General features: G+C 46.3%; 1 protein-coding gene and 1 long non-coding RNA gene across 3 annotated transcripts in view; one reads left to right on the top strand and one right to left on the bottom strand.

Moving 5' to 3' along the window:
• LOC140691930 (uncharacterized) overlaps positions 1–26727 on the bottom strand; it is a 67182-nt gene that overhangs the window by 39468 nt on the left and 987 nt on the right. The window lies entirely within an intron of this gene.
• Positions 1992–20938, top strand: UTP14A (UTP14A small subunit processome component). Of its 2 annotated transcripts, none has more exons than XM_006203999.3 (15): positions 1992–2792; positions 3856–3934; positions 5063–5133; positions 5876–5940; positions 7748–7890; positions 8191–8346; positions 12982–13101; positions 13200–13294; positions 13910–14033; positions 14117–14194; positions 14675–15068; positions 16890–17296; positions 18054–18247; positions 18376–18475; positions 20497–20938. In XM_006203999.3, the coding sequence occupies exons 1-15, from the start codon at positions 2767–2769 to the stop codon at positions 20767–20769; spliced, it is 2325 nt and encodes a 774-aa protein (XP_006204061.1). In that variant the 5' UTR covers positions 1992–2766; the 3' UTR covers positions 20770–20938. The 2 variants fall into 2 exon arrangements, with proteins under 2 accessions (XP_006204061.1, XP_072812090.1); XM_072955989.1 differs by having other exon boundaries at positions 3859–3934.

The raw sequence follows: 26727 nt of genomic DNA on the forward strand, positions 1-26727 counted from the left end.
ATAAGCTCTTCCCAAGCCAGGGGGCTTGGATACACACTGTTTCCTTTGCCCAGAACACTCATCTCCAGTTCCCCTCAGTGCTGGCTCCTTCTCCTCTTCTAGGTCTCAGCTGAAACCGTGCATTGACTGTTCCATAATTCTATATAAAAGAGAAATGGGGCAGCAATCTGGTTAGAGCTAGGAAGGGGAAATACCTAGGGGACTTGTCTCAAAGCTGCATTTGCATAGCAAACACACCGTCTTTACTTAGATTAAGTATAAATCAATAAAAATGTCAATATTTTCTTAAAATGCTTTTATTCATACTTTATATAAGATTAAGAGAACATCATCTGCCCATAAGAATACAATTTGGATTGCTGCAAGCAATTTCAACAGGTTGAAGAGGTAGACAGGACTAAAGAGTTTTTTAAAATTTTATCTTGAAAGTGATGAGGGTCTATTTGCATCATGTAAGTAGGGGCATGACATGATCCAACTTATGTGATTGGATGAAGAGAGAATAAAGACTAAAAAGCCAGTAAAAATAAGTATTAATGCTCACATTTATTGAGCATTTTAATGTGTGACAAATGTTATTTTAAGGGCTTGACATTTATTCTAGTGCTTTATGTATATTAATTTATTTGGTCCTCACAACTATCCAAAATATTATTATAATTCCCATTTTAAAGATGAGGAAACAAAGGCACAGAGAGGTTAACTGACTTACTCAAGAATTACAAAGCTAGTAAGGAGCAGAGATAAGATTGGAACCCAGGGAGTCCAGTTCAAAATCCATGCTCTTTGTCAATATGCTTTAATGCTCCCTTTTTCTATAAGATTTAGGGTCATGCAACGGGCTTGAAATTGCAAGGGTCTAATACAAAAGCAATGATAGAAAGGTGGGGAGATACATGAGAGATTTAGGAAGTAAAACTGACAGTGTGAGGGAACCACTGTGAAGCATAAGGGAGAGAGGAATCTAAGAAGACTCAGATTTCCAACTTGACTAACCTGGTAGTTGACCATGCCCGTAATAGAGGTGGGAAATACAGAAATCTGGTAGAAAAGATAGAAAAGAGATACTAGTCTGGAGTTCAAGAAAGAGATCTGGGCTAGAGATGTAGATTTTTGGAGTCCTCATACAAGTGTTAAAGACTTAGGAAGAACATTTGGGATAAACAAACAGCACTGAGTACTGAACCTAGAGAACATCATTATTTAGGAAATAAGTACAGAAAAATTATCCATCAGAGAAGACAGAGGAAGATGGTCATAAAGCTAAGATACCAGGAGAGGGGTAACACGGAAGCCCAGGATGGAGTTTCAACAATGACAAAACTGTCTTTAATCACACTAGAAAGTAGACTCTAAAAGGCATGGAACAAGTCTGTTTTGTTCATTAATGTATCTGCAATGCCGAGAGGCCTGGCACATTAGTAGACGGTCAAAAACATTCTCTGAACATGACTAAGAAAACAAACCAACAGTTTCAAATACCACACAGAGTTCTGAGAAGACAAGGACTGAGAAGAGTTCGTTTTATTTAGCAATCTTGGGTGTCACGGATGATCTTGTCCAAAATAGTTTCGGTGGAATGGTGGGGTGAAAGCAAAATGGGAGTGGCTGCAAAGAATAAATATCAAAGATGTTCTCTTGTATTACTTTTCTACATTTTTTTATTAAAAAAATTCTTACAAGTTGATGGGAGATGAGGAAGTTGCAAGCACTGGCATCCTTGGATGAAACTTTGTTATGTAGGGAAGCAGGAACCCAGTGCTGCAATTACAAGAAGGCACAGGGTGAAAGGAGATTTTTTTTCCTTAAGACGGGAGGACAACTTGCTTTGTCCACCTTCAGATCTCCAGGGCCTGGCACAATGCTGACCACTTCCCAGGCGGTCAATAAAGTCCCCAGCTGGCCAGAGGCAGGCTCGTGGGACGCTGTTGATCACGGACAGAGGCTGGAGCCTTTCCTTTTTGGATCAGGCAGGGACAGGAAGGCTCAGCCCAGTCGGCAACCGACAGCGCAGCACCTTTGCACTGAGCTCACCCACCTGGGCCGCCTGGAAACCCGCTGCCAGAGGACCTACGACTGCGCGCCCGATAGCTGAGGGGCGGGTGGGGAAATCAAAGCTCCACCTGCTGACAAGTTTTTTTTTAATTTTTTATTGATTTATAATCATTTTACAATGTTGTGTCAAATTCCAGTGTAGAGCACAATTTTTCAGTCATACGTGAACATATATATATTCATTGTCACATTGTTTTCTCTGTGAGCTACCACAAGATTTTGTGTATACTTCCCTGTGCTATATAGTATAATCTTGCTTATCTATTCTACAATTTTGAAATCCCAGTCTATTTCTTCCCACCCCCCATCCCCTTGGCAACCACAAGTTTGTATTCTATGTCTATGAGTTTATTTCTGTCCTGTATTTATGCTTTGTTTTTGTTTGTTTGTTTGTTTTTGTTTTTTAGATTCCACATATGAGCGATCTCATATGGTATTTTTCGTTCTCTTTCTGGCTTACTTCACTTAGAATGACCCTCTCCAGATGCATCCATGTTGCTGCAATGCTGACAAGTTTCTATCTCCAGTCTCCCCGTTTCCTGTAGGCCCCTCCCAAAGAGGCTCCAGTTTCTCGCACTCCTTGGGGCGGGCCGGAAGTGGCTCACCTCGTCGCGCATAATTGGCGGAAGCAGAAATCGCTTTCCGGCTGGCGCAGGAATTGCTTTCTTTCCGGCTTCCGCTCCTGGCCCATGTGAGAGACCGGCTGCTGAGATGAGCGCGATCCGGGCTTCAGAGAGGTGAGGGGTAGCAGAAGGGAGGGGGGAGGGTCTGGGACTCTTTGGGGGCCGGGTTCCCCAGCTTTTGAGAAGTGGAGACCGCCTTTCAACAGACGACAACTGTTCCTCTCCCGAGACCTCGCCATTCGTTACTATTTCTATGATCCATCCTTTAAAGTCCTTTTAATTTAATTTAATCCGCACCCCAGCGTTTTACCCTTATTCCTGCTGGTCCTGATGGGGCCTCTCCCTCTCCAGCTAAGTTAACGTGTTGCACTTTCCTTGTCACGTGACTCCTTTTTCTGCCGCTGACGGGGAGCATTTCAACCCTCCGCGCAGGCAGTGCCTACGTTATAAACTCCTGTTCTCTTGGAAACCTTTGCTGCTTGGAGTCATCCACATTTTCTTTTCTGATCTTTCATGCCTTCCCTAGGAGAACTGAATGTACTCCGTTTTGTAATGGTTATGTTGCAAAGACTGATAAATCCTGTTAGGTAATGGTTCAGTCTATAATTTGTTGGGTACCAATCTCCTTAGCTAAGCACCCACTTTGCCAAGCAAGCTCCAGGGAAAATGGCTTACTCAGCTTCATTTGTCCAAGTCCCCGTTTCCGCATTCCCGGGAACAAGTGATCAAGATGTCACTTTTGAGTAAGCTGCACCTTTACAAGTGTCTTCCATGTGGAGGATGCTTAGAAATATTAATGGTGAAATACCTTTGCCTCGAGGGCCAGCAGCAGCGTCGTCTGTCACCTTACCTAGGGTCTGACGTTTTTACAGCCTCCGGGAGGTCAGTGGGAAATGCAGTGCCAATCAATCACTGAAAAGTGTTAGATCTTTTTCATTTTCATGCGGTTCTGTCTGGGTATTACTAACCACTGCTCACCTCTTCCAGGTGATGCCTGCCTTCTGCAGTCTAAATTTAATGTCTTGACAAATTTCCAGAGATGCTCATATTGCTTGGTTTGTACATCTTCCAGGGGATAGAACTTTTCTGTGTTGAGAACTGAAGTTATGTTTTAGAGATCATTTCAATATAAGAAAAGTTGTTTAAAGGGCTAGTATTTCTCTTTTATCTCCTTTAGTAGCCTTCTGGCTTCAAGCCAACAGGAAGAACTAGAGGATTTGCCAAAAGACTACCCCTTGAGCACCAGTGAAGATGAGGTGAGTGACAACTGCTAATTCACCTTCTGCAATTTCCCTCCTGCCCCAAAATTAGGGTAAATGCCACATTCCTGGAAAGGAAAGGGGTGGTAACATTGTTTATACTTGTTTAGGTGTCCCAAATAAATTACAGGTTTCCACCACTATGCAAAAGTAGAGCATTCCCATGAAACCTTTCATAAGCCAAAATGACATAAAAGGAAGACGCAATTCCCTTAGGATACATCTTGCTAATGGATATACAAAATAAATTGAGGTAAAGCACAGATTCTCACAGACACAGTTCAAAGCTGTGACGGCTTAATGCTGAGATGTTAAGCATAGTTTCCGGGAAAGGAGCTTGGTGGTGCCACTCAGGGTGTGCACTGTCTCTATAGGAGCTTGCTGCAAAACAAATGCCAGACACTGTTTTCATTTTTTGCCCTTTTTTTTTTGGTAAAAAGCAAAAATCCTCTTCAGATTTCGTTCAGTTAGTAAAAACGGGTACTAATGTAGGTCTTTTGTGAAAGCAAAGTGACATAAAGCAAACTTTCAAAAGGCAGAGGATACCCGTATTCAGTGTTTCACGTATATGATGTTGTATTAAGTGCTATGGGAATTTGATGACTATATATAAGATACACTGTCCTCAGGTTGCTTAATTGAGTATATAAACACATGGTACTCATTCTATGATTGGATGTCCATAGAGAGTTATTTGATTATCTGACTGAATTATATATATGCATAATTAAGCTGGGTCTCCAACAGCTGCTATAGGAATTCCAACTCTTTATTCTTTTGACAAAACTGTTTAAATTGTTTTTTAATGTCAAGGTTTCTGTGTCAGGTCACACTATATATTCTATACAGAAACATTCTCACAGCACTTTCCTTCTCAAAACAAGTTAGGACAGAGGCATGACATTAACTACTTGTTACTAAAGCTCTGTGTTCCTTATGATGAGGGGGTTTGGCTTTTTGAAGCAGTTCTTTCCGTTTGAGCTGGAATGCCTTGTCATCAGACCTCATCTGATTTCCCAGTTCTCCACTGACCAAAAGGATAAGAGATTTTACATGAGCCTCAATTTCTGTACTGTCTTTTCCCTCCCTTCATCATTCTGATAGTTTTTCCTTTTCTGTTTCCAGGGGGACAGTGATGGAGAAAGAAAACATCAAAAGCTTCTGGAAGCAATCAGTTCCCTTGATGGAAAGACTAGGTAACAGTCCCTTCAATTTTCAGTCAAATGCTCTTCCCCTGAGCTATACCTCTTCAATTTGGACAAGTTATAACTAGCTGATTCCACGAGACTTATCTACAACTAACATTTATTATCAAGTGCTTAAAATTATGAAGACACAATTGTCAGCATCGTTAATTAAGAACACATACTTTGGAGACCGTATAGTCAAATTTTTGTATCCTCTCTGCACATCAGTTTCTTCAACTAGAAAATAAGATTAATAATACCTATTTCATAGAGTTATTGTGACATTTCAACAAGTTAATAAATATAAAGATCTTGAACCAGTACCCAGCATATAGTAAGCATTATAAAAATCATTAGCTATTATTGTGTTAGACCTTTGTACATTTGAATTTTTAATCCACACTTACAGTTTTGAGTGGACATTAATTATCCCCATTAGAGAAGTTATTTGACATGTTCCAAAGTCATCCGACTAATAAGTGGCAGATCCAGGATTTAAATCCGGGTATGTTTGACTCCAGGTTCAATACCTTTTTCACTATGCCTACGTTGTATTGCCCTGTGTTTTTAAGGAGCTGAGTCTACATTAAGAGATGGTTAGACTACCACGTCCAAATTCAGAACAGATTTCCTGTTTACTTTGTGACAAAACCTGATAATAGAAGAGAAATGAAACCAAAGCGTTGTTTGAAGTGTTTGTTCTCCACAAAATGTATCCATTCCTTCTGTATTCTGTTTTGCTTAATTTCAGGCGGAAATTGGCTGAGAGATCAGAGGCTAGTCTGAAGGTGTCAGAGTTCAATGTCAGTTCTAAAGGTAAGTTAATAAAGGAAGCTATCTACCTGTAACTTGTGGAGTTCCAAAAGCACTATGGTCCCTTCCCTCTCCCCACCCCAAACTGTTTTTGATGTGGTTAATGAATCATACCATAAATACTTACATATGAATGGGTAAAGAAGAGTAATCAGATGCTCTCACATTTCTTCCATTTCTAGAAAAAAGCCTAGAAGGCCAAAATCAAGGTTTCCCACTGAGCTTGACCAGCTAGTTTTCCTTTATTACTCCTCTGAGGAGCCTTTTTAGAAACTTTTTCCCTCGATGCCTTTTTCCCTCCTCACCTCCCCTGCCACCAGGAGTAAGATTTTGTTAGATAAGGTTGAGCTTTGGAGGGACACAAAACTGTAATATGCTCTGTATTCATGGGTTCTGCATCTGTAATTCAATGCAAATTGAAAATATATATTTTTTAAATTCCAGAATGTTCCAAAAATCAAAAATTGAATTTGTTCCACATGCCGGCAACTATTTACATAGAATTTGCTTTGTATGCTTTGTATTAGGTATTATAAGTAATCTAGATATGATTTAAAGTATACAGGAGGATGTGTCTGGATTATATGCCATTTTTTTAAAGTTTACTGTTTTAAATTTTTTTAATTGAAGTATAGATTATATGACATTTTATATAAGGGGCTTGAGCATCTTTGGATTTTGGTTTCCTTGGGGGTCCTAGAACCAGTCCCCCTGCACACTGATACCAAGGGATGACTGTATCTAAGATGTTTTTAGTCCTGCCTCACCCAGGTACCAATTTTTACCCCTAGGTGGGGGGATGCTATCAGCCCTATTGAGAATATATGATCTAGTAAACAGCAGAGTTGGGATTTTAACTTGATAACAAGTCTAGATGCCAGATCCTTTCCATGGTATTCACAAGTTAGGCAGCTTGAATGAGTTATGTGCTTCTAATAAGCACTAATATAACCTCCCAGAGCCGGTAACGATGTATTCTATTCATCTAAGCTTATTCGTCTGGCAGATACTTACTGTGCCTCTACTGTGTATTAGTTTCAGGATCAGTTAGGTACTGGGGCTACAATAAAGAATAAGTCACGACCTCATGGGGCTTAGACCTCACATTCTAGTGCAGGGAGACAATAAGCAAAGTAAAACAGGATGATGTAGTAAAGTGACTAAGAAGGTGCTTTAGGTTGGCTGGTCATGAAAGGCCTTTGAAGAGGCAAAATTTAAGCTGAGATCTAAATGGCAGGAAAAGTCAACTGTGCAAAGATAGGGGGCAGTGCTCCAGGCAAGGGGGCAGCCCTAGTGCAAAAGCTGTAAGAAAGATACCTGCTCAGCATGTTTGAAGAAGAGGAAGAAGGCCGGTGTGGCTGGAGCATCCTCCACCTTGGGGTGACATGAGGTTGGAGAGACAGACAGGGACCAGATCCCCTAGGGGTCAGGTTCCTTAGATAGGTGCAATCCCAAGTATAATCGGGTGACACTGGAGGGTTTTCACCAGGATCATGACATGCCATGATTTACATTTTCAAAATATCGCTCTGGCTGCTGTGTGTAGCATGAATTCCAGTGGGGCAGGGCTAGAGGCAGAGAGGCTAGGAGAAAAGCAAATGACTGTTCTAAATACTTTTCTCTCTTCCACCCTCTGACATGTTTGGGAAGGGAAGAAAGCCCTCTGGCTAGTGACTGAAGGAGGAGAATTATACCTGCTTCCCTGCACGTTTGTATGTCTCTCAGCATTTTCTGATGAGGCTCTTCCCTGTGCGATATTGAGGTTTTGACTCCCTTCCCAGTCTGACCAGAAAGCTTGGCCTTTCCGCAGGATCAGGAGAAAAGCTAGTCCTTTCTGATTTGCTTGAGCCTGTGAAAACGGTATCCTCATTGGCCACTGTGAAAAAGCAACTGAACAGAGTCAAATCGAAGAAGACTGTGGAGTTGCCCCTTCACAGAGAAGAGATTGAACGGGTGAGTCAAAGAAAATGTGGTCCATTAAAGGGAAGAAATTGAACTAACAGGGAAAATAGGATAAGAAGAGAAGGAGGGAAAGCCTGAAAAATGGGAGGAGGGCAAGTTGTGGTGGCTGCATCCTGGAAAAGATTAAAGCTATTCTCAAAGAAAGTGCAGTCCTGAGAAGAAAGCAAGAGCTAATCTCAAGCATGCTGCTTCTTTCTTGGATGAAGAAACATTGCCTCCTAATTTCCTGCTGGTCGTTGGAGTTTGATGCTTCATTCCATGGCTCTCTCCTGTGTACTTTGCCTGTTTCAGATCCACAGACAAGTGGCATTCAATAAAACCTCACAAGTCCTCTCCAAGTGGGATCCCATCGTTCTGAAGAACCGGCAAGCAGAGCAGCTGGTGTTTCCCCTGAACAAGCAGCAGTCAGCCTTCGCTCCCATTGAGCACGTGCTCAGTGGCTGGAAGGTGAGTGCAACCCGAGGAAAGCACACCTTGGGAGGTAAGATCACGCAGCGTGGAAACTGCAGAGCATGCGGTGGGCCTCCCTGGACATGTTAAGCCAAAATGCCAGCTGCAGTCATTTTAGTTTAGCAGTCAGAAGGGGGGCGGCAGGGGGAGCAGCGTTCATTGTTGGTCGTGCAGTAGCCCGTCACCGTAGCTCTGTAGTCGCCCGTCGTTGGCCTGTAGGGTCCACTGCTTGGTTATTTCCATGTTTGTGTGTTACCACATCTGATTGCCAGGACAGAGGGAACATAATGATGTTTTCCATTTCACACCCTGGTTTTTTTTTTTAAGTTTTAAAGCCACATTCTGTTTTAAGTCCAAATAGTGTTTTTGGGTGGGGGCGGAATGGGAATGGGGTGGGTACTGGGGATTGAATCCAGGACCTCCTGCATGCTAAGCATGCACTGTACCACTGCGCTATATACTCTCCCCTGTAAAGCCACATTCTGATCTGGGGAAAATCAGAAACTCGGCAGCATTAATGATGTCTTAGTAGGAGTATATGAGCAGCAGAACCAGTTTGCTTGAAAAGGAATACCAGGTTAGAATATAGCAAATTGTTGCTAATGGCTAAAATGGTAGCAAATAGCTCATGACTGAGCTGCAGAAAATAAAAAAGATATTTTAGAGCTGGGTTTCCCAAACACTGATCTCTGACAAGTTTTTCATCTGTCCAAGGTAGAAGGATAGTTGTGAGTGTGGTGGTGTAAGGTCACCACCTCTTTTTTTATGATGAGGTTATTCTTTCCACTTTAATGGTGTTGAAATAGCTATTCTTTCATGAAATGATGGTGGTAGTAAATGGTGGGGTTGAAGGTGGAATGGTAGTTATGAAAGTTAGGAATCCTACGTCGGTTCCTAAAGTCTCAATTTTTAGTCTCTGAACAACTTCAGAACAGCTAAGCCTTTTTTTTCCAGTACATCATGGTTATGGAGTCTATAATGGGATGTCCTGTCTTAAGTAGAAAAATAGTCCAAAACAGCAGTGCCTAAACTATGGACAGATACCCTCTTTGTGCTTCTCCCCTGCTTCCTATAAATCTAAAAAAGGTGTCCTGTGTATTAGGAAGCTGAGATAATTAAAGCTCATCAAAGTAAACTTGGCTTGCCACCTATAGCTAGAAATTGAGCAAGCCATTGCTTATTTCGGGGAGAAGCTCTGTTTCTGATATTGTTGAAGTCACTACCATTCTCCTTCTAGGATGCTTCCTTTTCCACATGAAAAACAGATCAGGTTTAAAGTGTGGCTGCAGGATGGAAGGGAGACTTTAGGAAAAAAATCTTAAGAGGTAATACAATTTGCAGGATTCAAAATTAAGTATAGAAGGTAAACAGTGAAAAGTCTGGTCCCACCCCATCCCCCATCTGCTCATTTTTAGCCCTGTACTCACCCAGAAGTCACCACCTTTACAAGTTTTTCATTATTGTTAACTTAAGAGTTTTATTGATTTATTCATGTTTATCCATGTTTTTTTTTAATCAAAAAAGTAGTAGTAAACTGCTACACACTGTTCTGCACCTTGCTTTTTCCAAATGTTGGTGTGATCTTGGAGATGGCAGGAAAATGCCAAGTTGGTCATTAAAGATGAGATGGTCGGGGAGGAGGCTGCACCGAGAATGGCACAGCCTCTGCTCTCCAGGGACCCCCTGTGCAAGACAGAGTGGGGCCCAGGTGCTGCACCCAGACCTGCTGTTCCATTCATTCTCAGGTTCGTTTTTGAGAAGTTATACCAGTGAGGCAGAGAGAAATCAGGAAATACTTAGGTCAGGAGGTGGTTTCTGATGAGGAACATTTTAGAGGGCAAAGCCCAAGGTCTAGCAATATACTAGTATTCCTGGAGATTAAGAATCCAAAAAGTGTGTGCTTATAGTTTTGGTCCAGCATCCTAAAATTCTGTTTGACTCCAGCTGAGAAGAATTACCTGGGATAATGTGTGAGAAAGCATTTATAAACTGCAAAGTGCTAGAAATGATGTAAGGTAACTTCCCACCCCCACTCTCCTTCCCTCCACTAGCAGCTGACACTAGCATCTCCCACAGTTCACCTCAAAACCATAGTTTCTCAATATGCCCTGGGCTGGCGGGGGGGGGCAGTGTTCCATTGCTAGAAACTGCCGCACACCCCTGCTAGAGACTGGCGGTTCACAATGTACACCAGCCTTTTAGAGGCTATGAAAAGATAGTAAAGAAACCCCTTTGACTTACCCTAAGCCAGGGAGTACAAACTGATTTTATTAAAAATCGAATGCATTGAATTTTAAACTTTTAAAAAATGGAGTACATCTTGTCAGCTGATGAGGAACACGCTTTGGGAAGAGCTGGCCTCCGTTCTCTCACCTTCTTCTACTACCTTCCTGAAGCCTCTCTCAAAAGGTGTTTTGAGGGGCCTGCCAGTCCCCAGATCCCAAGCCCTCTGTGCCTTCAGCCAGTTTGAGGCTATTAACACATCACATTGTTAAAAACTCCCTTGACTTCTGTGACATACTCCTGTTGGTTTTGTTTGTTTTGTTATCTGACTTTTCTTAGTCCTTTTTCTTCTTGCTCTGTAAATAGGGTACAGATCGCTCTCAGCTCCTTCAGAGTTCCAGGCCCATATTCCATATGACTAGCAGGCCTCGCCAGGGTCTCCCCTATGCACCTAAGCTTCACACGCGGCAAAGTAAGCCTGGCATTTTTCTTCCCCAAACCCCAAAACCCTGTACTGCCACCTTCGTGCTGTAACTGAGTCACCGGCATAACTCCCTACCCCAGTTACTTAGGTTGGAAGCCTCGGTCATTCTAGGTCTTTCTTTGCCCCTCAACTACCAGCCCTCCCCAGCCCACACAGGGGGCTAGTCCTGTTATTCAGTCTCCATAGCAGCTTGCAGGTCCCTGGTTCCTCTCCTCATTTTGTTTCACCTTGCATTTGATGCTTTCCATAGAATCCCTTACACAATCACCAGGATTTTCTCAAGGTGAGGGTAGAGCTTAGTGGTAGAGCGTGTGCTTAGCATTCATGAAGTCATGGGTTCAATCCCCAGTGCCTCTGTTAAAATAAATAAATAAATAATCACCACCCCCCCGCAAAAAACCCCACAATCACCAGGATTTTCTTTCCAAAACACAAAATTGATTATCACTGCTTAAAATCCATTAAAAGGCTCTCCACTTATAGAATAGGACAGAAGCACCTAGCACTTTAGCTACACTGGACAACATGTTGTACCCTGATGTACCTTTTCTCTCCCTAGATCTGCGTTTGTGCTTATACTCATCTCTCCATTTGGCTTTTTTCCCCTCCTTAAAGAATTATGCTTATGCCTCAAATCCTAATTCAAAAAGTCTCTTCCTTCCCCAAGCCTAACCCACCTTCTAATCAGAGTTAATTGTCCTTCCTCTGTGATTACTCCCATGGACTAACATTTAACCTATTATGTTGTTAGTGGTGCCCGGGTCTCTTTCCTCTGAAAGGCTATGAGCTCTATGAGGACAGGAACTATCTTAATTAATTGTGTATTCCTAGCACCCCGCACAAGTGCCTGGAATGTAGCTGCAATCAATAAATGTTTGTAAATTGAATTGAATTGGAGGGAGATTACAACATTGTAATATAAATCACTTTGTAGCCTGTGATTGATCACTACTGCAAATACTAAAAATGGAAGAACATGCACCTTCTCTATTCAGTAGAATAGGTTTATGGTTAAATCAATAGCACCGTGTAACATGTGATGATGTGTGTTTATGCATTTGTCCAGATATTTGTAAGTCTAATACTGACCATGATGTATATGGCTATTGAAGAGAACCACATAAAATATGTGCATGAGGTTGGAAACTGGCTCTATTGCCCAGGGCTATCTCTGTGCCTTGCCAGAGTGGACCATGACATGATCAGCTTGATTATTTTAGCCATCCTTACAATATCAGTCAAGCAGCAAATGGGGTCTTTTGTTGACATGTGAAGTCGCTGGCTCACAGTCCATTCGTTTCATCCACATAGACACCACCTAGCATGCAAAGTTGACTGGAAACTGAGAAGTTGGAGCCAAAGTTAGAAACCGACTAGAGTTAAATTTCAGCTGTAAGGAAGCAGGCTCATCTGAAGACCTGACTTCCCCTTTCCTCTAGAAATAGTCTTAAAAGGAGGCTTATATGAATCTGAGATTCCTAACTGTATGTTAAGAGTTATGTGCTTCAAATATACGTAACACAATAGGGACTATTTTGTTTTGCAACTATCAAGACTGATAATTTAATACTGTTGTTCCTCTGTCCTGCCAGCATTTACGTTAAGGGCATCCTGCTTTGATTCTTAAGAGAATGGTATTGTTTTATATATATTGGTAATCTGAATACAGAGTGATCCCCTTGGTAATATTAGAGAGTAGCCTCAGAGTCTTCTTGCTAAAGTTGTCTCAGATCAGAATAGAATTTTAGGTTTTATCTACACAGCTGAACAGGGAGCCTGGAACCCCGTTCTCTTGCTGTAACAGCCAGTCCTATCTAGTTTGTGATTCTAATTATAGTGTCATAGAGTAGACGGCCGTAAGATTGTAAGGAGGGAGACTGTAGGACCAAGACTTAAAGCTTAGTATGTTCTGTTACCTCCTTAAGGCAAGAACGCCCCTGGAGCAGGAGATTTTTAACCTCCTCCATAAGAACAGGCAGCCAGTGACAGACCCTTTATTGACTCCCGTGGAAAAGGCTTCTCTCAAAGCCATGAGCCTGGAAGAGGTAAGTGTGATGGGCCCTTTGATACATCCTAGCATGCTCTGTTTCTCCCAACATTTGCCCTCAAGCCCCGGGGTCACTGTAAATGTCATTCGTTGTAGGCAAAGATGCGTCGAGCAGAGCTTCAGAGGGCCCGGGCCCTACAGTCCTACTATGAGGCCAGGGCTCGAAGAGAGAAGAAAATCAAAAGCAAAAAGTAAGGAGGCCCCTGTGAGCCAACTTTGGGTTCCATGGAAGAAAGTAACATAGCTAATCACAAGTCCTTAGGAGAGAACCTTTCCCATGGTGGCTGGGGGCATGTAGGAGAGGCCCCAAATAGAGTGACAAGCCTTTTTTTTTTCCTCAAACCAACCTCATAGGGTTTTACCTGCTTCAGTACTGCCCACTCCTCTGGCTTTGGCTTTGTGTTGGTTTTGCTAAAAAGAGGACTGTTCAGTTACTTCCTCTCCCTTCCAGGGCATCACGGAATAGTTCTGCCAGTTGAGCTCTGAGCTCTGCAGCCTTGGAGGCCTGCAGAGCTTCCTTCCTGCCTTTTTGCCTCTTTGGAACCTGTGCTTCTCTTCCTTGCCCTCTAGAAACAGAGGGGATTCTGCTCTGCAGAGTTCTGCCCCTGGGGGCTGCGGGGACTGAGAGTCCTGCCAGTCCTTGCAGGTCTTAAACTGGCTACTTTTGGTCAGCCAGCTCAGTAACACCTGTTCAGCCCCTGTGCAGGAGGGAAACATCTTGTATAGTGGGAGTGTGTGTGTGTGTGTGTGTGTGTGGCATCAGTGTTTCAGTAAATCTCTTCCCTCATCCCTCTCTTACCCTATAGGTATCACAAAGTTCTGAAGAAAGGAAAGGCCAAGCAAGCCCTAAAAGACTTCGAGAAGCTGCGGAAGGTCAATCCTGCTGCAGCATTGGAGGAGCTTGAAAAGCTCGAAAAGGCCAGGATGATGGTGAGGCTGCCTCTGGCCCCCAGCCCTTGAGACTGGCTTTTCCTGGAAAGCGATGAGGATCTCACTCTGCCCTTTCTTTCCAGGAGCGAATGAGCCTGAAGCACCAGAACAGTGGGAAATGGGCAAAGTCAAAAGCAATTATGGCCAAATATGACCTGGAGGTAAGAGACCATCAGGGTGAGAGAAGAGATGGAATTGGAGGAAAGAAAGGAAAATCAGTCCATAAGGATGCTAGCGGAAGCAGAGTTGGGAAAGAACCGTGAGGATTAATGGAAAACCAGGAATCTAAAAAGGCATCAGCAATTCTCTAAGGCAGAGAGGAAAATGATCAGGAACAAAGTGAAAAAAGAGATGGAAGGGAAACAGCATTGAAGGCAAGTCCAGTTAAAGGGAAGAGGAATTGGTCTTTTTGTGTTTTTTTTCTAAATTTTATTTCACATGTTGATTCCTTGAGGACAAAGAATTTGTCTTCCGTTTTATTCCATAGCTATTAACACAGTGGTGTATGTGCAGTTTAAACAGTAGGCACCAGTAAGAAATACTTAAGTCAAATTGAGAGGAGGCAGCTCTAAGAAACGAACCGGGAACGGCATCTCCGCAGTCACTAATGGCAGGGCACTCATACTGTGATTTTCCTCCAGGCTCGCCAAGCTATGCAGGAACAATTGGCCAGGAACAAAGAACTGACGCAGAAGATCCAGGTGGCCTCCGAGAGTGAGGAAGAGGAGGGAGGCACAGAGGAAGACTGTGACCCCCTTGTCCCTGACGTGGTGAATGAGGTGCAGGTGAAGGCAAACAGACCGAACCCCTGGATGTTCAGGAATCACTCCAGTGATGCCAAAGAGGCTGAAACCCAGGAGGACCCTGAAGAAATTGCAGGGTCTACGGCCCATGAGGCTTCTGAAAGTGAGGAAGAAGAAGGACCACTGGCAGAAGAAGAAATTCTCTTGAAAGAATTTGAGGAAAGGCGATCACTTAGACAAAAGTCTGGGCTCAACCAGATTGCTGAGCCGGTGGGCAGACCAGAAACAAAAGGTGAGCAGTGCTGGACCAGGGGGAGAACTGCCTAGTGCTCTTGCTCGTGGTGGAGTGAGAGGAAAACTGGGTTCCTGAAGAGAAAATAGATTCATGATGACCCTTTTTCTTCAAAGGCACTTAGTAAGCGGGCATCTGCATGGCTTTCCAGTGTCTGTTCAGTCTTCAGAAAGACAGAACTGCACCATCCTTGAAGGATTGGCTAGAGTTAATGTCACTGATACCCACAAGCCAGAGAGGAGTGTGTGTGATGGGCTGGCAGATCCGAAAATTGTTCACACCCACACACACAGAAGTGTATTTTGAGACATTATGAAAGATCTTCAAATCATTGCTGCAGTTTTCTGTTTTGTTAGGGAGGTAGGAGTGGCATTTGTAGCTCTTCGTAATGCTGGTTGAGATGTGTCGGTGTGGGTGTGGCTTTCTTGATAGGAATGAATGACTCCACAAGGTACAGGTAAATTAGAATTGCTACCCCATGCTCAGATTCGATTTGCATATTATATATATATACAACCTTAGCACCCTCAAAGCAGGTCAGAGGGTTCCAGTTCTGGGGACAAAGCAGGGCATTATAAAGCCTGCTTAAGAAGCTAATTACATTGAGAAATCACCTGAATCTGGATAGATTCTTGGGTCTGATTGATTATATTTCCCATGCAAATAATGCATTTAGATGACAGCAAGAATCTGTTTCTCCATGCCAAAAAATTATTTTTAATAGCTGCCATTTAGAATGTATTGTAGGACCTTTACTTTAGATTTTTAGCTAGAGACTTCTGGGATTAATAATTATAAGCAGTCACTTCCAAGAGGAATTGGAAACCAGCACCGTAGGCCAAGGCGGTGGGCAGCCCCTACATGACCACGGGACACCAGCTGCTTCCTCCCAAGCCCCCTCAAAAGCTGGCCATCTAGCAAAATGCATAGAACAGTTGGTTGTGGAATGAAAGGTGGATTTGGATTTCCTTGGATGATAAATAAATAGAATGATCCCAAACCTTTGGGGAGATACTGTTCTAAAATGGTGGGAAGGCTTGGACCCCAAACAGAATGAGCAAGGAAACTTGATCCCTGAAAATAAATATACATGTCCTCAGGCCAGACCTAAGTAGCTTCTCCCAATGGCTTCAAGCCAGAGCTAGAGAGCAGGATGAACGTGGGAATGGAGGCAACTTGAGTCAATGCAGAGGACAGTTTAGAAGCGTGTCACGGCCGTGTTTCCCTCGGGGCTCTCAGAGACTAGTGGTATTTGCTCAGATGGTGCTGGTGGCTGGAAAGTGCGAGCTACGTGACTCGGCAACAGCAGATCATGAAACGCTGCTTTCAGAGAAAACAATTCTGGCTAAGGTTTTTATAAATAGACAATTACAATGTAAATTACAAATAGTAAATCACAATTTTGAGAAATTACAAATAATAAGTTACAGTGTAGTTGCATTCCAAGGCCAGTTGCTAAAAACAGCTTTTTTAATAGAAATTTGGAACTTGGGGTGATCTTCCCAAGTAGGGTTTACTGTATGGGGAAATTCAGCCACAGCTCCCATTACACAGTGAGTCATTGGCAAAACTGGGAATAGGACCCAGGATATCTGCTTCCCCAGCATGCCGCTTGTAACTCCTAAACTCCATTGTCCATGACTTGACAGGTAATGCTTAGTGAACTCTGCGGGAGATCCAGCAAATGGAGTCTTCTCTTACCCATTTGCCCTGGTTGGAATGACTTCCACGGTGCCCAGCACCCAGCGAGAGCTCAATAAACTCTCATTGACAGGGCAACTCCCACCCTCCTTTTCTGACAGCTTTCATTTCTTTCCCCAGATTCTAGTAGCCAGGCGATACTGTCTGAACTGAGGGTACTGTCTCAGAAACTCAAGAAGGAGAACCGTCAGTCCAGGAAGCAAGAAGTGAGTTCAGTGAAGACAGTTCTGGCAGTCCAGAGAGAGAAGCCTGCCCAGGAGGAAGAGGAGCCCCTGTTGCTGCAGAGGCCGGAGAGAGCGCAAACTCTGGATAAGCTGGAGGAGCTGAGCAAAGAAGGGTGTTTTCAAAATAAGGAGCTTCCCAGGGCAGCGGCAGAAGGGCAGTGCTTGGAGAGGAACCCAGATAATCATCTTGGTGCCCCCAAGGAGAAGAAAAAGAAGGAGCAAATGATTGATCTCCAGAACCTCCTAAACACAAAGTCTCCTTCCGTCAAGTCTCTGGCAGTTCCCACGACGATAGAGGAGTTGGTGAGCAGAGCCAGGGTTATGGGCCAATGTGGGGGATCAGAGCTGGTGCAGAAAGTGTCTTTCCTACACAAGGAGTAGAATCAGTGAAGTTTTGTGCTGGGGGCACATTGCAGTAGTTGAGAGGTCCGCAATAGTATGGGGCCAGGCTGGTCCCAGTTGACAGTTTAATAGATGGAAATATGTGAGTGCCGCTGAGACTCCCACATCTGAAATCCTGAGCCAACAAATCTTCCTGCAGTGGCTCTAAAATGGCCCTCAGAGGAAAGAGGGAGTCACTCAAAGCTCTGACCAGATCCCAGGCAGAACATCTCAAAGGTGAGTCATTGAGCTGTTGCTAGTCTTTGGCCCTACTCAGTGGGATCTCAAATGGTCCAGGCTCCCCAATTAAGTCATTGAAACTGCTCAAGCGAGGAGCCCTGGTACCCGTCTCTTCAGGGGTATAAGCTGGAGGACTCCCACATTCTGGCTGGGCCCACTTGGAGCTCCTCCTCCTAACATGGGCCCTTTCCTTCCACCATCCTGCAGCTTCCTTATTGAAAGTTTAAAATTGTGTCATTTGGTAATGAGCTAGGGATCTTTACCCTAGGGAGAAGACTGGAGCTTGATTGGCTACTGATCAGTTTGTAGTGCAAGACCTTCATTGTTCCACACTTCCCCCTAGGGGGCGCTAAAATCTCATAACCCAATAGTCAAGCGGTCTTGCCACGAACCTCGGCTCAGGAGGCAAGCTGAATCTCTTGTTCTTGTTTCTTCCCAGGAAGATGAAGAAGAGAGAGCGCAAAGGCAGATGATAAAGGAAGCTTTTGCTGGGGATGATGTCATCAGAGACTTCTTGAAAGAAAAGAGAGAAGCTGTGGAGGCGAGTAAGCCAAAGGACGTGGACCTGACTCTGCCTGGCTGGGGCGAGTGGGGTGGTGTGGGCCTAAAGCCCAGTGCCAAGAAGAGACGCCGGTAAGAACAGGGAAGAAAGCCTGTCCAAAGGGCACCAGGTTCTCCCACTTCACCCTCACGAGTCCTCTCTGCCTTTTGACTAAATCCTTAACGCTCTTAGTCAGATGTCCTGCTGTTCTGCTTTCCAGGTTTCTCATTAAAGCCCCTGAGGGTCCTCCAAGAAAAGACAAAAATTTGCCAAATGTGATTATCAATGAGAAGCGGAACATCCATGCAGCGGCTCATCAGGTGAGGGAAGGAGTGCTCTTTAGCTGCCACTTTGTTGCCCAGCTCTTTTGCTTGGGAGGAGCATTCTAGTGCTCTGCGGTCCAGAGGGATGTGTGATCTTGACCACAGAATCAGATGTATTCTTGTTTTCACTGACTGGCTCTGAGATGAGTAATTCCAGATCGACTCTGCTCTTTTAATTACTGACCAGGAAGAAGGTTAAGACTTAAAGGATAATCTTTACAACTATGGTCAGGGCCCCAAATCTGCATTTTCAACTGGTACCCCCAGATGATTCTGATGCAAATGGGTCTCGCCAAACTAAGAATTGCCCGTCTACAGGCTTGGGTTTATAGTCAAGGTAATGTTCAGAGGGCATAGGTTTGAGCTGCATCTTAAGAAGAATGAAGACAAACTCGTACTTGTTCAGAACAGTGAGAGAATTTTAAATTGTGTCATCTGATAACGAGCTAGGGATATTTCCCCAAGAGAGAAGCAAATTTGAGCATGATCATGGTCTTCAGTATATTCAAGGCTGTTGTATGGCATGTAGTCACATGAAGTAGAAGTCAGAGGAAAGGCAGGGTTCAATTCAAGGAAAAACTTTCTGCTGGTCCAGAGAGGAAAAGGGTTGCCCCAGGGGTGGGTGTGAGCATGTTAGAGGGGATTCCGGAATGAGCTTGGACTCGGTGACCTTTATGCTCCCTTAAGTTCTGAAGCTCTGTGACCCTGAGATCTGTCCCCAGCTGGTTAATATTAAAATGAGTTGTATTTTTTCTTCTGAAAAAAAATGGAGAGGGGCTATTTGATGAAGAGAGGAGAAATTTCAGTAATACTGTGTTGATCTTATTTTGTGAACCAGTTGCTGCAGAAATTGAATTCTAATCTCAATTGAGGATATATAACCAGAAAATAGGCAATGAACAGGCAGTTATGGGATAAAGAGAGCAAAGGGGTGCTGCTTCACCAGGCCAGGATTCTAGGTGAAGGGCAGAGTGTGACTTCAATAAAGATCACCCTTCCCTTCCCGGAGTCTTACCTGTTTGTTTTTTTTAATACAGTCACAGAATACTGATAAATAGCTTTCCAAGAATCTCCCTTGAATCTCCTGGTCTTTTTAATAAGTTATACACCACAGGTCCCTGCATGCAATAGAATAAAGTGCTTTGAGCTAAAGAGGGGGGAAAAAACCTCCCAAGACCGAATATTTTGTCCAGATGTTTCTTTCTTTTCTCTTGCCCTGGGTGAAATGCACAGATCTAGCTATCAAGCCCACTAAGATGCTCCCTTAACCTAAAGAATCTGTCCTTCACCCCCACCAGGACTGCCTGGCCTTCCTCGACTTCTCTTGAGTGTTTCATTGAATATCTCCAAGGACTGCTTGTAGCTTCCCCAATTTGCTGCTTACACCTTTCTCCTCTTTGACCATGGGGAAACATCTAAATATGATTTAAGTGTCTGAAGGTAGCGCTGTGGTGGGGTGGAGGAACATACGGGGCAGGGAAATGAGACTTGAGAAGAGGATGAAGCTAAGCTTAACAGCCTGGTAGAATTCAGTATTCGAGAGTAAATCTTTGGGTTCCTTAAAACAGCCTATGAATCAGGGGGAGGAAAGGAATGGATTAAGAGCATGAAGAGGGTAGGGAAGTCATAAAAGCCACAGTACACAAGTACTCAGATGTGTCTTGTCGTCACAGTGTTGTATAGGAAGATCCACTTGGGGACAGCAACCCTGGAGCTAGTGTCATGTTCTGACAGCTGCGGGGCCCTTGTGAGGATGGTTTCTAAACAATCTTTAGATTGTTGAGTAAGTCTGGGGGAAGGGAGGTCCTAATCCAAAGTAGGCCCCTCGACTCCCAAATGCCAAGCAGATTGGCACTCCTAAGGTTGGATGGGGGCATGAGGGTACCTTGGCCTTTCAGTAGCCTCACTCACTGCAGTCACCACGCAGAACTGTGGCCTGTGCACTACAACTGCCTGGCCCGGTGCCATTAGAGTTTGCAGGCCTGGCTCATGCCAAGTCACTCTGCCTTCCTTTCCAGGTGCAGACGCTTCCATATCCATTCACACACCATCAGCAATTTGAAAGGACCATCCAGACCCCTATAGGATCTACGTGGAACACCCAGAGGGCCTTCCAAAAGCTGACTACGCCTAAGATTGTCACTAAGCCAGGCCATATCATTAAGCCTATAAAAGCAGAGGATGTGGGCTACCGGGCTTCCTCAAGGTCGGACCTTTCTGTTGTACAGAGGAATCCAAAACGACTCTCCATACGTCACAAAAAACAGCTGAAGAAAAACTCTATAGATTGAGTTGCTGGAGTAGTGACACCTTGGTGCCTGGAACCAGGAGCCCCAACTGCTCCTCCATTGGCCTGGTTTTACTCCAAGCTGTAGGATCAGTTCCAAAAGTGGCTTAGCACACGTGGGTGTAGTTAAGCCACATTTTAGAAATAAAGGCATTTTTATCTATTTTACTGGATTGTATTCTGTGTTGTTTCCCATTTCCTTCAAGTCAGAAGAAACACCTTTGGATGCTGCCCATTGCATTTCTCCAGTCACACTTGTCGGGGGACCTTATTTTCTTATGTAGTCCTAAATTAGAGTGGAGGGAAGTTACCCTAGCCTACAACTTTAAAATCCATCACCTCTGATATAACCATAAATACCAGTTTCAAGAGTCAGGGGTAATAACTAAATGTTGTATAGTCTTAACCTCTGAACCTAGCAACAGTCTGCATGAACCATGCAATTGGATTCTGCTCTGGGCGGGTCCTAGGATGGTGCAGAAGCTGGGTTCAGCTTTAAGTCTAGCCACTATGATTTTCTTTTCCTGTGTGAGCCTCTAGGCTTACCCAGGTTGCTGTCTAGAGTAGTTAGCACTTCCCATTCTTAAGACAGATTTTAACCTTACTTTACCGATGAGGTAGATGAGGTTTCAGAAGTAAAGATCTCTTCCCTTTACTTCCTAATGCAGACCAACTCCTCACCATTGTTTAAAGCATAGTTTATTCAAACATTACTTTGCTATATGGCAGTTCACGTGGGCTTCTCAGCTCTGAGGAACAGCCTTTCTTTGGATGACAATATGTATGGAAAGGGCCCCTGCAGACAAGGTTCCTAACAAGGAATTGGAGAAGCATCTTCATTGATTCCAAAAGGACATAACCACTACTGTGCTTCACCTCCTGCCTTGGAGGTCAATTCTCCCAGTCCTTTTAGACCAAGAGGGGGTTAATTTTTGTGTTACAGAACCCTCTGATGGTCTGGTGAAGTTATGAACCCTCCCCAGAAAAATGCACAAACACCTACACCATTATACATACAGTTTCAGGAGCTTTGCAGGCATTTGTGCCACAAGCTCTATCACTCCACGGATTTGCTTTTGCAATTCTCCCCACCCATATGGCCCTCTTTTATGAGGCCACTACTCTCCCAATCAGTTCTCAAATGTTTAGACCTCAAAGTTAACTAGTCCCAATCCCTTTACTTTATAGGCTTAAGATTTCAGAGTGATTTATCCAGTGTTACACATTCAATGAGTGACTGAGTAGGCACTGGAACCCTAGATTAACTCCGAAGCTAAAAGCCACGCCATAACTGTCTATGAAATTCCCAGTAGTAGCTGTGGGCCCCTACTACCATTGCTCATCCTCTCAAGAACCAGCCCCGTGCTGGGATGGGAACTGAGTATATTAATAGTGTTCAGAGCTCAAGGTGTTTTTTTAAGTTATACATTGGCTTGAGATTATCCGCGATCCACTTGCAGGTTGACACTAAGTCCGTAGCCAGTGAAGGGGAATGGGAGACCCCTGCCTATTTCTGCCTCCCTTTAAGAGACCTTAACCTTCTCTTTCACTCCTCTGAGCACAAAGCTGCCACCTCCGTCCCACCCCCACCCCCCAAATCGGAGCGCCCAATCAAGTGCCCCCAGTAAACGGCCAATCCCCGTCTACTTTCCCGGGACCCTCCTCAGCTCCGTGTGCTCCCCGCGGCCCAGGAGTGATGCAAGCGACCCCATCCTTCAAAGAGGAGGGTAGGCGCTGGAACGTGCTATAAACGACGCCCACTCCCAGCCTTCCAAGCCCCCAAACGGATTCGATTGTTGTTTCGTGGGGCTTTTTTTTTTTCTTTTCTTCCTCCGAACCTCCGAAGTGTTCTCCCTTCCCATTGGCCGGAGCTGCCCCTTGACGCCACCCTGGCCTTGTTCACTGATTGGTCCATTCTGGATGTGCCCAAGCCTTTTTCCCAGGGTGTGGCGCCCCCCCCCGCCCCCAACAGGGTTCTGACCCCTGGCTCCTCCCTTCCCCCGCCCAAGCCCCCCTCTCTGTTCCGAATGGTACCGCCCTGGCTCGGCTCCCCCTCGGCCCAGGCCGCTGCCCTTAGGGCCCCCGGACGGGGCGGGGCACGCTGGGGACGGGCAGAGGGCGGTGGTGGCGCCTTCCTGCCGAGTCCGAGGCCGCCCCCGCCACCCTTCTGCAGCCCTCGTAGGTCCCACTTTCCCCTAGGCAGTTTTGGTCTTGCCTTGGTAGCCCCGTCCCGTCTGTGCGGCCCCCACCGTGGTCTTTGGGTCATCTGGCTCGGCAGCGTTAAATCCCTGCCCTCAGCGCTGCACACACGCCCATCCGCCTCCACCCTCGGGTTCTTGCAGCACTCCCTTTCCCCGGTTCTGCTCACCCTTCCCCTCCCGAGCCTGCCGAAGCCCCGGGCCCCCTTCCTCGCGGACTGTCCATCCCCAGGATGCCCCTCCCTGTGTGTGGCCCTTCCTCCTAGCGGCCTCCCCTTCGTGGCCAGCGTGGTGGAGCACTCCCAGCCCACCCCCCCTTTCTCCGTACCCCCGCGCTCCCTTCTTATGTTGTCCCTTCACGTCCCTCTCTAAGTCCCTCCCACACCAGGCTCCCCCCACCCCGTACACACAGACCCCTCCCTCCGAGGCGTCCCCCGGCGGCCCTCCCCTACCCCTGCTCGTCTACGCCCCTCCCACCCACCCCGTCCTTTTGTCTCCTCTTTGGTCTCCAAGTCCCCCGCCCCTCCCTCACTCCCGCCCTCGCTCCCCGCGAGCACGCTCTTATCTTCCCCAGGTCCCGGCGCCCCGCCCCTGGCCGCGCCCCGCAGATCCCCTCCCTCCCGCGGTCCCGTCTCCGCCCTCGGCGCTCCGCCCTCCCCCCCGCGGCTCCGGGCCCGCGGGCCGGCCGACCTCCAGGGTTCCCGGCTCGCTCCTCCCGCCGCCGCCGCGGCTCCCCTACCCACCCTTCCCGGGCCAGCGGCTCGCGCTCCCGCGCACTCCCCCCCACCGCGCGCGCGCGCATACACACATATACACGCACACACACACACAAACGCGCGCACTCCCTCCGCCGCGCCTCGCCCGCTCGCCAGCCCAGGCCCCGCGGCGGCCCGGCCTCGCGCGGCGTGCAGCCCGCCCTCGGGGGAGCCTCGGCGCCCCGCGGCCAGGGGCACCTCGCGGGCAGGCGCACCGCCCCGGAGCACGAATCCGGGCTGGGTCGCCCCCACCTAGCTGGGCCCTCTGCAGCCGCCCGGGACGCAAGCGCCCGTCGGAAGTGTTTGGGGGACAGTTCGGCCGCGGCGCCTCCCGCCACCCGGGCCTGGCCGGCGCGCCCTGGGGACACGCTGCGACCCAACCACCCGGGATGACTTTACCCAGAGCCGCCTCCCGGCTCCCACCCCAAACCTGTGCCACCAACGCGCAGAGCACAGCTGGGACTCGCGTATAGCGGGACGGGGGTGGGAGGCTGTGCCGAAAATACACTGAAGGACCTTAGCTGCGGACCGTGAGGCCCGAAGAGGCCAGGGCCAGTGACACGCCTCGGCCACCCAAGAAGAAAGGGCGCCCACGCCAATCGCCTCGGACCCCGCCTCCCAGTCCCAGGCTGCCCACCTCGAGGCGCAAAGCGATGTTGCTTCTGGCCCTTTGTAGCCACGCCACGCGCGTGGAGGACTGGAATTAAAACCTCAATCCAGGGTGGGGGGCGCGGCTCACGTGAACAGAAAACCCAGCCACTTGCCATTGGGCACTTTTTTAAAAAGTCTGTTCGGTGATGCCCAAGTTGACCGTGTTTCCTCTCCTGAACCTCTTCTCCCAAACCCTCAATCAGTCTTACCTATTTACTCACCAGACTGGAAGCTCTTTGAAGGGGGCCCAGTTTGTGGCTCCCTCAATGGGTCCCTTGTGATTGGCGGACAAGTGGATGTATTTGTTAACTGCCCGCCTTTGGGATCTGTGTCATTATTGTGTGACTTAAGGTTGTAAACTCCGTAGGGCCAAGACTGGGTCGAGATTACTAGCTCGTGCCAGGCACAGCATGATGCCCAAAGGGATGGGTCATCAATGTTTTTTTCAGACTGATGTAGCTAATTATCCAAGAGGACGATGCCTACCTCCTCCTGGTCCCCAGATCTAGTTCCAGAGCTGGATGTCCTGAGTAAGGAAGAAAATAAGGAGCTGCCTTAATTCATTCCTAGTCCCAGGCTGACTTCCTCGGGCCAGATCCAGCCAGATCTGGCTGCACTCATCATCAGAACACACTGGTGTGACTTTACAGTGCTGGGAATGGGTTTGCAGGGAGCCATAAACTCCCCCACTTTAACTCCCATCAGTTTGCAACTGGAGCTGAAAGAAGGACGTAGCCAGGTTTTTTTTTTTCTCAGTGTGAAGCAAGTTGTCCCATATAAGGATCAAACCTATAGCTCTTCATTCATTTACCCCAAGGTCAAGCTGAACCCTACTATGTCAGAGTAAGGAGGCTACAAACAAACTGGACCTGATCAACAGCAGTTAACCCCAGGGGAAGAGGGACTGTGGAAGCACTCCTTCCTCCCATTTATGGATGCAACATTCACTCCGTACTTTGCAGCGGCTCATTTGTAACTGGTCACTTTAGAGTCAGTCCAGCTCCATACCCACCTCACACCCCCGCCCCCAGTCTGACAGGTCCTCTCTGTCCTTCCTTAGTCTTTACCCAAGCCAGCCTGCTCTAAATGGACACGGTCAGTGATCTAAGCAGAAACTGAAACAGTAACAATTGGACAGTGTCAAGAGACCCGGGCAGAGATGCCTCGGAGTGCCCGGCCTCCTCCTCTGCCTTGGCACAGATGTTCTTATTGTCCTGGAAAGAAATACGAAATTCCCTCCCCAAACGTGGAGGAGGGATGCACCAGGGCTTAGCCCCCAAGGACAGAGTTGCTAGCCCAGCCCAGTCTCGCTACCCCCTGATTATTCAGAATGGGGCAGTCACCATCCCTCTTCCCGATCTAGCCAAGGCTGGCCCCCAGGGCCATTTGTTCCCCTCACCAAGGAGATTAAGGGGAGTGGGGCTGGAGCTGCATGAGGAGATTACTAAACTGTTCCGAAGTTCTCTTTAGGGACCGTTAGCACATCAAAATACATATTTGGAAAATACTCACAATTAACACTGGGAGAAAAACAGTAAACACAGTGTCACTTTGCCAGGCTCAACAGTTTTGTTTTGTTTTGTTTTGTTTAAATGCTAATGGCCTCAAATGGGGAGCAGCATCCATCAGTTAAATAAACAAGCCATTAGACTGAGACTAGACGTGTCAACACATGACTAATCTACTAATTGGGAGAAGGCATCGCTAGTGAGGATCAAGGCAGCAGAGCCTGCTGGAGACTGGGGTGGACTGCTGAAGCACAAAGGATGTGGATTTGGGAGCCAGTGAGACCTGAGTTGGAATCCTGTCTCTACCAGTTGTTAGCTGTGTGGGTCGAGTTCTTTCACTTCTCTGAGCCTCTGTTGTCCATTCTGTAAAATGGGGGCCAGCACAGTGCCTATATCACAGGGCTGTTGTAGGGATGAACTGAGATAATACAAATCAACTTCTTGGCACTGAACCTGACACACCGTAAGTGTTCCATGCCTATTAGCTACTGTTGATGATAATAAGGTACTTAGCGCATGGTATCTACTCCAAAAATGGCAGTGATGAAGATGAAGAAGAAATGACTTATGGTTGCTAGATATTAGCCATAAAAAGTTAACATGGACCCCTGGTGTCCCCAGAATCTCCCAAATACAACTGGCAAAGTGATGCTTTTGGTTGGTTAATTCCAACTTCTTAAGGCCATCCCTTTAACCTGGGATTAGCTCCAGCCCTTAAGAATCACTGTCCTGTCCCAGGGTTGCTGGATTCTAGGACCTTCTGTCCTAGCACCTGCCTAAGAAGCTTGAGTTAATCTGGCTCTCCCAGGTGGCAGTGGCCTGGGCATCCTTCCCCAGTCAACCAGACCCA

The sequence above is a fragment of the Vicugna pacos genome, chromosome X (assembly GCF_048564905.1).
Source record: "Vicugna pacos chromosome X, VicPac4, whole genome shotgun sequence".
Lineage (NCBI taxonomy): Eukaryota > Metazoa > Chordata > Mammalia > Artiodactyla > Camelidae > Vicugna > Vicugna pacos.

Coding starts and splice junctions, on each gene's coding strand:
- UTP14A (XM_006203999.3), top strand. CDS start 2,767: ATGAGCGCGATCCGGGCTTCAGAGAG. Junction 17,297..18,053: donor CCACGACGATAGAGGAGTTG/GTGAGCAGAGCC, acceptor GTTTCTTCCCAG/GAAGATGAAGAAGAGAGAGC. Junction 18,248..18,375: donor AGTGCCAAGAAGAGACGCCG/GTAAGAACAGGG, acceptor TCTGCTTTCCAG/GTTTCTCATTAAAGCCCCTG.